The sequence below is a fragment of the Pteropus vampyrus genome, unplaced genomic scaffold (genome assembly GCF_000151845.1).
Source record: "Pteropus vampyrus isolate Shadow unplaced genomic scaffold, Pvam_2.0 Scaffold42, whole genome shotgun sequence".
Lineage (NCBI taxonomy): Eukaryota > Metazoa > Chordata > Mammalia > Chiroptera > Pteropodidae > Pteropus > Pteropus vampyrus.
In genome coordinates this window covers 3,167,595-3,182,093 of record NW_011888823.1, presented here as the reverse complement: position 1 = coordinate 3,182,093, position 14,499 = coordinate 3,167,595, and the positions used below count along the sequence as shown (strand labels likewise).

Below are 14,499 nucleotides of genomic sequence, written 5' to 3'. Positions count from 1 at the left end.
GACCACCTTTACCCTTCACGTTAACCAGATTCACCTGTTTATTATTCTTGAATGAAGTCAGGGAGTGCAGAGGGCCAACAGGAGACCGGGGTCGCCTAAGAATCAGGTCTGCACCAAGCCCCGCCCCTCAGCCGTGAGCCCCTCCCTCTGCACAGGTCCTCCACCACCCCGCAGAAGACAGCAAGGCCTCAGCGACACTCCGGGCTGGGCCACGCCCCGTCCCTCTGGGAGGGGACGAACCCTCGTTCCCTTTATCACAGCCCCATCCAAGGATCCCCGCCTGGCCTCTAGTTGCCATCCGCCCTCGCTAGAAGGGGCTTCGCGGTCCACCTTTCCATTTCTGTAGCACGGGCTGCACTGAGCCACGGCTCGGGACCTCCTGGTAACAAGGTCGACAAGTGGCTACTTTGTAGAACCAAGCAGCCCGCCAAAAGAAGAGCCTCACAGGGGTCGCCTCGCTGCCAGCAGGCGGGCTGCGCACGCGCGGCCCCCGCGGCCCCGCCCACGCCCAGAGGTCGGCCCCCGAATGCGCGCCGCGCCCATTTCTATGCTGCGGGGGCAAGTCCTGTTCCAGCGCCAGCCCGCAGGGCCTGCGCAACCTCCTGCTGCCCGGCCCCGGCCTAGGCTCTGGCCCCAATTCAAGCCCGACCCCACTTACCGTGAGCGGCTGCGACAGCTCCCAACCTCCCCGCAGCAGGCCCGCCCGCGCAAATCGTAAGGCGTAGAGGAATTTCCCCCACGCGGCCCTCCACGGGGAGGCGGGACCTTGGGACACAGGGGCAGAGCCCGGATCTGACGTGGGCGGGGCATTTGGGCTCGCTGAGCTGATTAAAGGAGCGCTGAGTCGGAAAGCCACCGCAGCCAGAACAGCAAGAGGTTGGGCCACCTGGTAAAGAGGTGGAGGGGAGACGTCGCTCTTTAAAGTCACACTGGCCGAGTAGAAGGAATGCCGGACGAGGTGCAGGAGAGGGGTCCCCGTAGGTGAACTTGTCGATAAATATCACTTTCCCTACCTGTCCAACCTCATATATATAATTAGAGGGTTGCAAAAATTCTATAGTCTGACCTCATCCTTTACCTGGCCTGTCTCATTTCTCCCTCTATCCATTCCCATAGTTATGTTCCATCACCACTAGGAAGCTCGAAATCCGTCAACTCATCTTGCATTTCGTACAATTTACGGTGTTTCTAGAGCTGGATACCTGAGCTTAAAAAATTCTCTGTCCATTTTCCACAATCAAAAATCTCCCTCTTGCCAAGACCAACCTCAGTGCTGCGGCTTTCATAAAGCCTTTCCCACTATCCCCTGTTAGAATTGTTTCTTCCTCTGCTCCCATAGCATCGTTTTTATTACAGAATGCCTTCTATTTCAGATTTTAGTTAATAATTACTTGTCTTTTTAAACCATAGGTTCCTTGAGAGGGCAGAGACCCTGTCTTATCCATATCTGTAGTTCCAGGACCTTGCTCATGGGAAGCGCTCAATAAATATTTAAGTGAAAGCTGGGGTTCAAGTACAGATAGTTCAAAGGCAAAAATCTCATTTATTCATTCATGGCCTACTAAACCACAGCCCCTGCCCTGGAACGGTTAAGCCTAATTAAGAGAAGGGAAGGCAGCACACCTTTTGGAAATGAGATCTTTAGGTAGGTGGGCCCATTTCACATACACGCACACCCTCTCCTTAGGAGAAAGTAGAGCCCGGGAGCTGACTCTCCAGCAAGCTGGAAGATAGTGCTAAACCAACCAAGGCAGAAGTAGGAGTCCTGGTAATTACTGGGACCTAAGTTCTCCGCTAGACCTGGGGCACTGTTCCCCAAAACCAGGCAGCAAGTCGGTTGTCTCTCCTGGCTCAGCGGGCCCTCCTTCCTCATTCCCAGGGTCTTCAGGCAGCGGGCAGAGGCAACGGAGGGGCTGGGGGATGCGGGTACACAGGTTTGGGACGGGGAAAGGAAGATCATACTCTCGAGCAGCCTTCCTCTTGGTCTTCTGAGGCATCCAAGCCTCTTGGGCAGAGAAAGGAGATGGCAGCCCTTGACCTAGGCCTCTCTCAAGCTGTGTGCCTGCAAAAGAGATTGGTCAGGCCATTGCCCACCCCAGGGAGTGATGACTTCCTGACCACCTCCCAGTCTGATAGGGCCTGTCCTCAACTTACCAGGAATAGTGTTCTCTAAGAGGAATCCCAAGAATCCCGCCAAGAAAATGGGTTCTGTGAGCAGCGAGCGAAGTAACACATCCAAGGAGCTCCAGCCTATAGGGATTTGGGGCCAGGCAGGAGGGGAACCCTGATCCAATGAAAGGTCCTAAACCTAAGTCTTAGACTAAGGACAGATCTTTCTGAATTGTTGCTCTACTCCCTTTGTCCTTTGTCCCTCTACTCTCTACTTCCCATACCCAGGCCCTTGCCTTAGGATCTCTGCTCAGTACCCTATCTCCACAAGCCCTCCAGATGTGCTTTGATAGTTCTAGGCTCCCTGTCTCTGGAAAGTTTGGTATTAAAAGCCCCAACCTCATTTCCCACTTACCTTCTATGCTCTAGCGTAGGTTTCTCAATCTCAGTACTACTAACAGTTTAGACCAGAAAACTCTTTGAGGGGAGCTGTCCTGTGCACTGTAGGATGCTTAGCAGTGTCACTCTACCTACTACATGCCAGTTAACAATCCCTCCTCCCCTGTTTGTAACAGCTAAAAATGTCTCCAGACATTGTCAAATATTCCCTGTGGGGCAAAACCATCCTCAGTTGAGAGCCACTGTTATTTGCTTAGCTGAGCTAACAAACTAAGCTATTTGCTGCTTCCAGGACATCCCTGTGACTTCCTACTTGTATGTCTTGGTTTATGATGGTTCTTCCACCAGAAATGACCTTCTCACCAAATGTGTTTAAATCTTCCCATCCTTCAAGACTAGCTTGATGTTACTATCTCCATAAAACTTAACTGAATCATCTCAAACAGAAGACATCTATCTTTCTCACCACCGAGCAGCACGGCTCTTTCTCTGAACCTTTCCTGTTATGTGCCTACACATATGAATGCACCTTTGTTTCCCAAGGGACATCATGGTGCTCAATAAATACTTGCTGAATAAATCGAACTATTCATACCAAAGCTCAGAGAAGAGTGTGGAGCCTGGAGTCCAAAGAGCCTGAATCCTCAAGCCCTTGCTTTCCACCTACCAAGCAATCCCTCTTCCCCTCCCCACTCCTCCTACCTGTGCTCAGCAGGACTGGGGCTTCCCGAAGCCATCTTGGCAGCAGCAGGGCCATGAAGATGGCAAAGCCAACAATGAAGACATTCCGCCCAGAGTCGATGTCAGCTAAGTGGAAGCTGGAGAATCCAGTAGACAGAACCACGGCCTGGGTCACCCCTAGCACCCCACCTGTCTCATATGAAAATAATCAAAGGGGTTAAGAGAGGGCTGGCATAGCAGGGAGTATGGCAGGGCAGGGCAGGGCAGGTTGTGATGGAAAGAGATGACCAAAAGGCTAGTTTCTGATTCTTCCAGAAGACCAGAAGCCCAGTCAAGGGCTTCTGTTGGACTGAAAAAATGAGGGCAGCTGACATACACTCATATCTGTATATCAAGGAGGCTGTTCAGAAAGAAAGGGTACCAGCCACAAGCAACCAGTTGGGCCACATTGGGGTGTGGGGGGGGTACTGGTTCAATACCAGTCCTACTGGTACATCCACTCACCAAGCACGGGTAGCGGGATGGTGGTGAGGAGCTGAGCCAGTCTTGGGGAGAGCCCAAGTCCCGCACAGAGCAGCCCCACCAAGTAGGCCACTCGCCGAGATCCAGCCTACGTGAAGAAAAGATGCCAGAAAACCCAGCCAACTTCTCAACTGTTCAAGGAGTTTGCCAGGCCAGCCCATTCTCACCATTTGGATCTCAGCTCAAATGTCACCCTTCCAAGAAGCATCCCTGAGCACTCCTTCACTCAACCACTATCCCTACTACCCTCCTCTGTTTTCTACCTCCCCCCCCGCCCCCCCCACACACACCACTTTGTTCTGTTTTCTTAATAGCACTTTTCACTCTCGGAAAATTACCTAATTTACATTTTTTTTCTCAAACTGCCTCTCCCTCTCTGAAGTGCCCAAGAGAGCAGGGACTTTATCTGACTTGTCCTTCTCTGAAACCCCAGCCTTGGTCCAGTGCCTGAGGCACAGAAGGAATTCAGTATTGATCAGTGTCTTCCTCACACTCCTAGCCCCTTACCACTTCTAGGCACTTTCCTAAAAGAGATCATTTATGTGAAGGACCTGACAGAGTGCTGGGCACAGCTGGCAATCATTTAGTGTGAGTTCCCTTCCCTCTCCTGCACCTCCTGCACCTCCAGCACCCTCGCCCACACCCACACCCCCATCCACATACCTGGATAAGACTCACTGTGCCCACATTGGGGAAGCTGGATGCAGTGCCCATGGGGCTCCCCAACAGCCCAGCCAGCACACTGCCCAGACCCTCCAGGCTCAGCCCTCGACTGCAGGCATGTGGAGGTGGAGAAGGCAAATGCAAAAGCCAGCCACACAAGGCATAGCAGCCCAGGGAGCTGGTGGAGGTTGCCAGGGCCATGGAGATGCCTGTAGTCAGAGCCCGGGGTGTCAGCAAGGGCCAGTCCCACTCAGCTGAGGAAAGAGAAAGAGTCACTTTGAGGCCAGACTCAAGTCTGGAGCATCCCCCTGCCTCCAAAGGCTTGTGCCAGAAGAATCCTAGAGGCCCCATTGTCTTTGAAGGTAATGTTTTGGGATAAAACTATCAAACTCTTAGGATAAAGACCATGCCTTTACTATGATCTACAAGGTCTTTTTTGGTCTGATCATTTGCCTCTCTCTAGCCTCATCTCCCACCGCACTCTGCCTCATTTCCTTCACTCCAAAACACTGGCCTTGTTTCAGGCCCTTGTAGTTGCTGTGCTGCTGGCCACCACAGGGCCTTTGCATATGCTGTTCTCGCCACTTAGAATTCTCTTCTCTCTTTCTTCACCCAATTAACTCCTACTCATCTCTCACATCTCAGCTCAATGATCACTTCCTCAAGAATACCCTTCCTGACCCTGATAAAGTCAGACTCCCCATTAGAAGCTCTGATCACCCAACGTACCTCCCCTTTGTTACACTTACCACGTGCAGTTTTACATTTACAAATAGTATCTGTATTCCCCAACAGATTGTAAACTTCATAAGCACAGGTGCTTTGTCTGCCGTGTTTATCACTATGTTCCCTATCATATGTACTCAACAAACATTTATTACATTGATGAATGGGCAAATTTCATATACATTGCCTCAAAAGCAATCTTTATACATAGGTCACCAACTCAAGTGCCTGTGAGGGTAGGTAACATAAATGTGTAAATTGGGTAAAGAGTATCAATAGGGAGTGGTAGGGTTTGCAGATGTCCCTTAACACTAAATAAAACACCTGTGGTGAGGGGCTAGCATGGCCCCTCAGACTGGCAATTTCTCTCCCCTGTGTGTTTTGAGAAAGCACAGGATTAAAGTCAGAAATGAAATTCATTAAGTCTTGAATTGAAAGAAATAGACACCTTTATTTTCGTAAAAAGATAGAAGACCAAGAGAAAATCTACCTGGGTGAGGCAGCCAAAACCATGGTGCCTCAGTGGGGGCAGACAACTCCAGGGGGGTGGCACTGAGACCCAGAATGTCAGAGACGATCCACACACAGGCTACCGGGACTAGGACCTGAGGAGCAAGACTGAGACAGAAAAGAACCCCTCCCCCAGATCCTTCAGGGCCAGCCTCAGAGGGGTAACAGAAGCCAAAGGGTAGGGGACCAAGCAAGCGTTCTGTGTCAGTCCTTCTAACCCCCACTGCCCCTGCCCTGACCCCTACGTACCGAGAAGAGCCGGAAGGCAGGGATGTGAGTGCGAGTTGAAGAGGTTGAAGCTGGCCTCCAGGGGCATGGGGGTAACTGGCAGGAGCCCAAATGCTGAGAACAGATCACCATGAGCAGGATAAGCCTAGGAGAGAGAGAGAGCTTTAGGAGCAAGAGGAAGCTGACCTCCTGAGGGAGGTAGTGGAGGTAGAAGTGGCAGAATACCATAAAAGGGGGTCCCAAACCCAAAAGCTTCTGTGGACAGGGAAGGAGGGCACCTTGGGGGTCAGCGGGAGACGGCGTGAAAATCAGAGAGACCAGATAAATCTAGCCAGAGCCCTTGATTCCAAATCCACAAAGCATTGTCCTTGCCAGACAGCTGCTCATTCTGGCCTAGCCAGCAGCTCTGCCATCCCACCGTCCCACACACTCTATACTTGGTCACCATCCTGTACTTCTCAGAACTTACGTACAGCAAGGCCAGCCCCCAGTGAGCAGAGCAGAACAGAGCCACTTCCTTGTGAGCAGAGAACCCTGCTACAATCAGGCTGGGGGCCAGTACCAGGGGCCCACAGTAGGGGAACAAGTGGCCAGGAACCCCTAACAGCCCCAGCGTGCCCTGCAGCAGCCCGGACACCACCACTGCCCCAGACACCTAGTGAAGAAGAGGAGAAGACAGAGAGAAAACATTCAGCTTGACTGAGTTGACCTCAGCCTGGACTTCCTATCTACTTCCAGGGGTGGGTCCCTCACCCACCTCCTTCCCCGAGAGCAGCTCAGTCCTTGCATAATGGAAACCAGAACCTCTCCAATCCCAGCACCACCCCTGTCCTCCTGCTCCTATTCCCAAGCACTTACCTCTCGGAGAGAACTGTTCCGGAGCTCCAACCCATGGCAGCCAGGCCCCTCACACAGGTGCAGCATCAGAGAGGCTGGGAAAGTTGGGGGCATGGAGAGTAGAGAGGTAAATGGGATGTAGATTCATTGCTCTGCAGTCCTAACTGGTGCCTGGCACAGCTCCAAGACACCACAGTGCCTAGCAGTCCCATCATTGCCCATTCTCAACCCTGCACCCACCTATACCTATATGCTTAAATTAGGACCCAATCCCATCTTTACCTCATGCTCTTGTTCTGTACTCACAGTTTCCAGGTGTCTGGATGGCCAGAGGTAGCTTCTGGCTGGTCAGCACCAGAGCAGGGAAAAGGAACTCAAAGGATGGAGCCTGGACAAGAGGCAGCCTGTAGGTACAGTGGTCCTGATAGGTCTGGAAACAGGTGGCCGCCAAAAGGACTCCCCAAGCCCTTCCTACCTCCTAAGGCAATGTCCCCCTCCCTCCAAGGAGTTCCCCTTACCTGCTGCCCATCCAAGTTTGCAGGGCAGTAGACACACCACACGAAAAGAGGCTAGAGGCCAGGATCTGGGCAGGGGAATAAGAGAGTCCTCCTTGGGAGAGACTTCGAAGCAGGAGCAGGTGGGAGGCACAGAGCAGAGAAGTCAAGACCAAAATATGCTGCAAGGAGCGGAATGGAAAGGGTCAGACTTCAGAAATAGAAAGAAATATCTAGTTATGGAGGGTCTCTCGTGCCACATCTACTCCTCCAAACAACTCCTTCAGCCAGCACCAACTCCTGCACATACACTTCCTACCTGCAGAGCCAGAAGACAGCAGAGACCCCAGGAAAGAGGTCCATGTGGAGAGGCCCAAGAGTGGGAGGAGGGATTTTGGATAGCAGGTGGCAGCGGCAGGGGAGCCTGGTTATCCTGGGAGCCCACAGATCGAAGTTGGATGGGATGGGGGTGTGATCGGCTCATGCCGTCCTGTCTTTCGTCTTGTTTTGACTATCCTGGGCCAGAGTTAAGTAGAAAGAGTAAGAGGTCAGAGTTTGAGTGAAGTTAGTTGCCTGGAATGGGAAGGGGGTGGGGTGTCAATGAAGCAGAGCAAAGGAATGAAGGATTTAGGGAAGGCCCTTTCACCTTTGCTCAGCTCTTGTACAAATTCCATCACGCATTAACCCAGGAGCCATGTTCTGGACCCCTCCCCCAAGAATCTCTATTCAGATCCCCTGTTCTCGGCTCTGTAAAGCAGAATAGGGGGGATGGGGAGACTGAGAGAATAACCTGGGGACATTTTAGACAGTATCTCCTCCTCACCACCAATTTGGAAACATCATTGCAACCCTCAACCTTTTCAGGTCAAGCCCCCTGGACTACCTCAAAAGGAAATGCATGGGTAATGGGTGACACGCATGACAACATAAGTGAGAACATTTATATAAAGTCCTCACTGTAGTATGAGAAATAAAAGTAATTTGTAATAACAAGTCTTTCATTATGTGAAAACTGGGGCTCGACTAACCCAAAACACAGGGAAGCGGTCCAGTCCCTGCCCCCATGTGTACAATCACTGTGGATGTGGCAGCTACAATGCCAACTGATACTGGTAATGCTTTCCTGGTGACTCATTACCATAGGCAGTGCTGCCACTGGAGACGTGATGCTCCAAAACAGTGAAAAAGTTCATGGTTAAGTGCTGAACAAAGCAAATTAAGTTTTAATTTACACAGAGGTGCATTCCTGGGAAACTGAGTCTTTTTCAAAATGTGCAAAATCAACCTCGCGTTTACACGTAGGAAGTTAGATAGCTCTCAGCTCAGATAAACAGGATTTTCATATACATGATGTCTAGCCAGTCATTCCAAAGTTGTCTTGGGAATGCTTCCTAACAAGGGTGGTCCTGAGCATTTCAGGATGTTCCGCATCCTGCCCAGGCCAAGTAAATGCCAGTAGCATCCCTTTAAATTTTTGCATCAAAAAATGCCCCCTAAATTTCCAAAATGTCCCCTAGAGGGCAGTACCACCCCTGCTGTGGATCATCATAAGCAGTCCCAAATAGCCAGTCCAGCTGCCCAGAGCAGTTTTTCTTCTTCCAACCATAACCCAGCCTTGGACTTCTCTTAACCATACCACCACCACGTGTCACACCAGATTGGAAGTCAAGATCAAGAAATGTTCTCGGGGCTTGCTCTCAAGAAGTTGATGGGGCTCTGCTGGATACTTGGCTTGGCCTCACTCCACCAGATGTGCTTCAGAATCCACAAGACTGGTGCTCACCCAGAAGTTGCGACAGGGCCAACCTCAAGTATGGTACAGTCACTATCTATACACCACAGCACTCAAGTCAGGCAGCGCTAGTGACCCCAGGGTGCTGGGAGAGGGACAAAGGTTAAGTTTGAAATGGGAGCCTATGACTATCAAACAGGGAAATGGGGCTGAGAGAGAATCAGTTGCAAGATGATGGGATCAGGAAATAGAGAGGCTTAGAAGACAGATATGGGAAAGAAAGTTCTTCCAAGGGCTGTCGCAGAAACAAGAGTCCAGGCCATGCAACTGAAACTGTTTATTGAAACCTCAGTTCTACAAAAGCATGAAAAACCCAGATACAAAGCGGTGGCCAGAGAGGCCTATGAAGAGAACACCCAAGAGAGGAACCGGAAGAGAAGGAAGCCCAGGAGCAGGGTACTAAGAGAAGGCTGGAAGACAAAACGGCAAAGTAGGAAGTCCCAGCAGTTCGTGGCTCCCTTGAACTACACCCAAGGGACGGGTGTTGAGAGAGCTTCCTACCTCATCCCACCTCCCCTCAGTAGCTTCCATCTCGGCCCTATCAATCCCTGGCTCCCCTGCTTCAGGGACATCACACAGACCCTGGTCAACATCCTTCCCTCCCTCCCCCGACATCTCCCCCCTCCCATCTTTACCCTTCCATCCTAGGGAACGCAAAAGCAAAAGTCTAGAAGGGCCCAGGGAAGGTTAAGAGACAGGGGCTTCTCCACTGTCCATCTGTGACAGGCCCCTGATCACTGAGTTGAAGCTTTCCCTGGTACCATCACTGCCCTGGCCAAGAAGCCAGCCCCTGAGGTCTAGGAGAGCAAGTGACCTTCAGTCCTTCAGCCCCGTAATTCCTCATCCGGAAGAGGGGACCAGGCAAGGACTCAGAGAGGTAGGGAGGATCTAAACAAGCACTGCACCTCCAGGTTCTCAGGGACTTCCAAGTCCTCTTAACACATTTCTCGGAGCCCTACCTAGCCTGGGAAAATGAAAGACTTGAGGCGGGCCAGCTCCATGATTCTGAAAAGTGAACATTGCTGGGGCTGTGGGAGAAGAGGAGGCATTGGGCTCCAGGACCATGGTGGAGCCAGGCCATGGGAGTGGTACCAGGGGCTGGAAGGCCCAGTGCGGACAGTATGATTGGGGTGGTGGCAGGCATGGCAGGATGGGGAGTCTTTCCGGAGCTTCTGACAAAGGGGACAGTTATGGAGAAGAGTGGGAGGGGCAGGAGGATCTGGGGGAGGCAATGGTGGGGGAGTCAATGAGGCCAGAAGACTGCCCCAGAGTGAACGCAGCCCGACGTCGCCTTCTAGGCAGGTGGAGGCATTAGCAGAAGGTGACAGGCACTGTGGCACAGGAGAATGTATGCAGGGTTCCAAGAGGCACCTGGAGGCCAATCCAAGATCCGGGGGCCCAGGTGGTGGGCTGCAGGACAGCCCTAAAGACTGGTGTATTACAGCTACAGACGCCATAGCCAGGGCCACACTGCTCACATATGCCATAGCTACCAAGCAGGACAGCTGCAGGAGAGAAGATAAGAAAGGTCAGTGCCAAACACACTTCCCATAAAACCTGCTTCTGATTGTCTTTAACACACCCACTTTCTGTCTCTAGAAGTTCAAATTAGAGGCCTATGTCACTACCTACTCCCCAACCCCATCTCCCGAACCTTTCAGCATTTATTTTACATCATTTTACCCAAACGCTAGCCCACTCAAGCCTCCTATCCTTTCTGACCCCTCCTCACCTTTGCCAGCTGCTGACAGAGGGAACCCAGGGCCAGCTGCCAAGCCGGCTGCTCCAGCAGCACACACAGGTCTGTGTAGGTATACCAGCCCCGTCGCCGTCCTTGCTGTTCGGCCACACTGTTGGGAGGGGAGAAAAGAGACAGAGCACCTGCAACACTCCTGCAGCCAGCCCAATGGCACTCTCATTCCCCCTGGGACCCACCAAGGAACTGGGGAACTTGTTAAATACACAGGTTCCTAGGCTGCCTATTGATCCAGAAACTGAGGGTGAGATCAAGATCTGTTATTTTTGATAAGCTTCTCCCATCCTCCCAAAGAGGGCAGGCAGGTTTGGGAACCACTACCTTCGGCTAGCCTCCTTCCTGTCTCCTCCCTCCCCTGAGTTACACAGACCCTTGTCTCTGTCTAGTTCCTACAGCTTAGGCCTCAGCCCCCAAATCCCTCAAATACCTCTTCCTAACTCCTAGAACCTACCTGCTCTCTAGCCAGCTCAGCACCTCAAAGATCTCCCGAGGGTCAGTGTAGAGACGCCAATCCTGTGGGTATAAAGAGGGAACCAAACCAGGTTCGAATATGAGCCACTTCAATAATCAGAGCTGCAGAATCAACTACAACCACCACCACAGGTAATGCCTAATTGGCACTATGTGCCAGATACTGTTCCAAGAGCTTTTTCTCTATTAACTCATTTAATAATCACATATCTGGTTTCATATTACATACTCCACTAAGGGTAAGGGGAGAAAATAATCTGCAATCGTCCATGCCCATAGGGAACTCAGAATCTAGGGGCAGAGAAAGTGTGGAAGCAAATAATCAGAACCCAGTAAGATAAGCTGACTCAAAGTGTACCCTATTGAGCTGGGAGGAATGGGGGAACGGCTATGCTCCTTTTCTGGCCTCACCACACCAGGAATCTCCAAAGGCTGTGATTACTCCAGAGAGCTAAGAAGGGGAAATACTAACAAAGAAAGCCACAAGGAAGACAGGCAGAAAGAGAAATGAAGAAACAACAGAAGGCTGAGAGAGAAAAAACAAAGGGCCAGGGAAACAGAGCAAGAAAGAGAACAGCTACTCACCATGGCACTCAAAAAGCCCCTCTCCAGGGCATTGAGAGTCGGCACGGCCACACCCCCTGCAGCTCCCCATTCATCATTGAAGACTTCCTCTTCCTCCCCTTCATCATAGAGGTACTTACTGGCCACCATCTACAGAAAAGCCAGTGGTGGTGTCAGTAGAGCTCAAACCGGGCTCCTTGGCTCACAGGGGTGATGAAGGGAAGGGAGAGTCTTACCATGGAGATCAAGAACAAGTCAGAGGAGGACACATGCTGTAGGTAGTCCGGATTTCGGTGCCGGAGGCGCTCAATGTACACCAGAGCTAGCATCATAGCACATGGGGAGATGCATGCCTCCCTGGGTGGTGGAAAGGATTAGTAATTAAACCCAAGAGTCTTTCAGCTCTTGTAGTTCTTATAATGCTCATCCCTGTGTCTTTACATCTTCGCTCTAGAGATAACCATTCCCTTCTCTCTAGGATCCAAACACTCTCATCCTGTCTCCCTCAGTTCCAGGCTCACCGGGACACATGGGCTACATATTTCTTCTGGAGTCGGCGAATAGGGCTAGGGGCTGCCTTCTGGAGCAGTTCCACAGCAATGTCTGCAGAGGACAGAATGAAGACAGTGAGCAAACAACTCCCCACTAGTAGTCCCCATTGCTATCAGTAGAAGACCCACATCTGTATTATCTGAGGCCTTGGAGACTGGACCATAGAAACAAAACAGAGATCAAATTCTCCCACACTGAAGCAAAAAGCCCATCTTAAGTTTGAATTTCAGCTTCTCCCACCAGGAAGGCCTATTTTCCTGTCATCTTAAATTATTTAGACTCGTCTTCCACTCGTTCATTTGAGAAATAAACATGCCTTGTTTATTTGAGAAACATACAGTAGACAGTCTTAGAAAACTAAGAGTTCATAGTATACAAATCAAGAGTGACACTGAGTAATGTTCTTTACTCATTTGAGCTAAAAAAAAAAAAAAAAAGTGAACTTTAAACTCACTTCTTACACCAAATACCAATGAGCTAGCTAGCTATGAAGAGACAGGACAGCTCATGGGGTACACCTAGAATTGTTTTGGTGCCCGCTGACAACCCCATTTTCATGCTTCTCATCTGCCCAGTCACACGACATTGTCTAACCTGCCATGGGGCTGGAGAGCTCCTCCAGGCTACAGTCAGCTTCCCAGTCCCAACCATAGTAGAGTCTTCTTCGGATCCGGGCACTCAGCCTCTGGTGTCCCGGGAGGAACTGAAACAGGGCAGGAGGGTGGTGGAGGGTGAAGGGCAGGGAAGGGTATGACGGAGATCCTGGCTGCGGGCTAGAAGGGGGTGCGGGGCAGCAGGCTAGCCTCACGGCTAGTGGGTCGGGTGCCCACCTAGCCCGCGTTCTTGGGATTGTTTACCAATGGCAGACGCCTCCACAGAGGGATTCTCTCCCCAGGAGAGATTCTCCGAGAAGGGCCCCGGCCGACCACCCCTACCGCCAATTCTGTACCCCGCAGCTCTTCCCCAGGGCCCAATCAGCCGGGGCCTCGAGTAGGCACGGCTCGAGCGGCTGCCTCTCAGCTCCCGGGCAGACCGTCAGGCGAGCTCGCGGCCCTGAAGGGGAGCGCCCGGGGTCCCGGCTCCCAGTGAGGGCAGGCCGGGGAGGGGCGAGCCGCGCGCTCACCGAGAAGTCCTGGAAACCGGTGAGGGAGAAGGTGCCTTCTTCGTCCAGCAGGAGTCCGGCTAGGTCCATCGCGCCGCCAGCCGCCGCCCTGTGAAGGTGGAAGGGAGGGGAACGAGTTGTAAAGGGGCCGCGGAGGCGTCCCTGACCGCTGTCCACCTGCCAGCCCGTCTGCCCCGCGCGGGCCACCGCCCTTGCCAGTACCGCCCCCTCCCCTCACGCCAGCGGCGGCAGGCGGGGCTGGGACTGGCGGGCGCCTCTTCCTGTTCCGCCCCAGGCGGGGCTCCGGGATCGGGGAGTGGGGTTCGCGGCCCGGGGCGTTTACCTCACGGAGAAGAGAGGAGACCTGGCTGCGAGGCGCAGACTGTGCCAATACCGCGCTGCGCGTCTGCCTCGCGTTTACAAGCCGCGGGGGTGCCTCGGGCGAGTCAGCTATCGACACTTCCTGCCGCCCGGGCGGTGGAACCGCCGGCCCCTCCCTTCGGGAAGGAGCTGGACTCGAAATCCTGGTCGCTCTGAGCCTCGGTGTGCCCTCCTTTGAGAAATGGGGACAATTCCTAGGGAACCATGCCACACTGAAGATGAATGAGCCTGGCTGATTTTTCATAACAATGTAGACGTTAATGTGAATGAAACAAAGACGCAGGACAGCGAGTTGCTCTCAATTGTTTTTTTAAAAGGGGGGATATACATATAGCAATGTACATAAAAAGCGTCGGAAAGGATACGCAAGAAACTTAAGTCTGTTCCCACAGACAAGGGAACAGGGAAAGTTACTTTTTTGCAGTATACCTTTCAGCATACTTTGGAATTTTAAACCTAATTCAATGTTTATTTTGTAGTTATTGCAGAAATTAAGTTGTTCAAGGGACTATAAAAGGCCTGGTACGTTGTAAGCCTCAAAAAAGTGTCAACATATCCCCCAAAAGGTAGACAACATTTAAATAGGTTTTTGGATTCACTTTTAAACTCACCCCCTGACCACAATCTACTGCTTTGAGCAAGGGATTGGAGCTCCAATACGTGGAGACAGGTAAGTTTACAGAAAGAGACGGGGAGGAAAGAACTTTATGAG

General features: G+C 51.9%; 3 protein-coding genes across 3 annotated transcripts in view; all 3 read right to left on the bottom strand.

Moving 5' to 3' along the window:
- NHEJ1 (non-homologous end joining factor 1) overlaps nt 1–1,167 on the bottom strand; it is a 71,422-nt gene extending 70,255 nt beyond the window's left edge. The window contains exons 1-2 of the mRNA XM_011358684.1: nt 1,131–1,167; nt 659–765 (exon numbers count right to left, since the gene is read on the bottom strand). Of these exons, the coding sequence (XP_011356986.1) occupies nt 659–765; nt 1,131–1,167 (144 nt within the window). The remainder of the gene's footprint in view (nt 1–658; nt 766–1,130) is intronic.
- Nucleotides 1,168–1,508: 341 nt separating this feature from the next.
- On the bottom strand, nt 1,509–10,461 carry SLC23A3 (solute carrier family 23 member 3). The gene is made up of 13 exons (XM_011358567.2): nt 10,333–10,461; nt 7,489–7,685; nt 7,194–7,351; nt 6,982–7,079; nt 6,697–6,770; nt 6,312–6,493; nt 5,860–5,983; nt 5,591–5,705; nt 4,375–4,628; nt 3,694–3,799; nt 3,211–3,378; nt 2,155–2,250; nt 1,509–2,062 (listed from the first exon to the last, which is right to left on the bottom strand). Exons 2-13 carry the CDS (start codon nt 7,651–7,653, stop codon nt 1,773–1,775), a joined length of 1,830 nt encoding a protein of 609 aa, XP_011356869.1. The 5' UTR covers nt 7,654–7,685; nt 10,333–10,461; the 3' UTR covers nt 1,509–1,772.
- On the bottom strand, nt 9,224–13,652 carry CNPPD1 (cyclin Pas1/PHO80 domain containing 1). The gene is made up of 8 exons (XM_011358569.2): nt 13,428–13,652; nt 12,899–13,007; nt 12,274–12,355; nt 11,989–12,109; nt 11,774–11,902; nt 11,169–11,230; nt 10,694–10,811; nt 9,224–10,466 (listed from the first exon to the last, which is right to left on the bottom strand). The coding sequence occupies exons 1-8, from the start codon at nt 13,494–13,496 to the stop codon at nt 9,921–9,923; spliced, it is 1,236 nt and encodes a 411-aa protein (XP_011356871.1). The 5' UTR covers nt 13,497–13,652; the 3' UTR covers nt 9,224–9,920.
- Nucleotides 13,653–14,499: the final 847 nt, after the last annotated feature.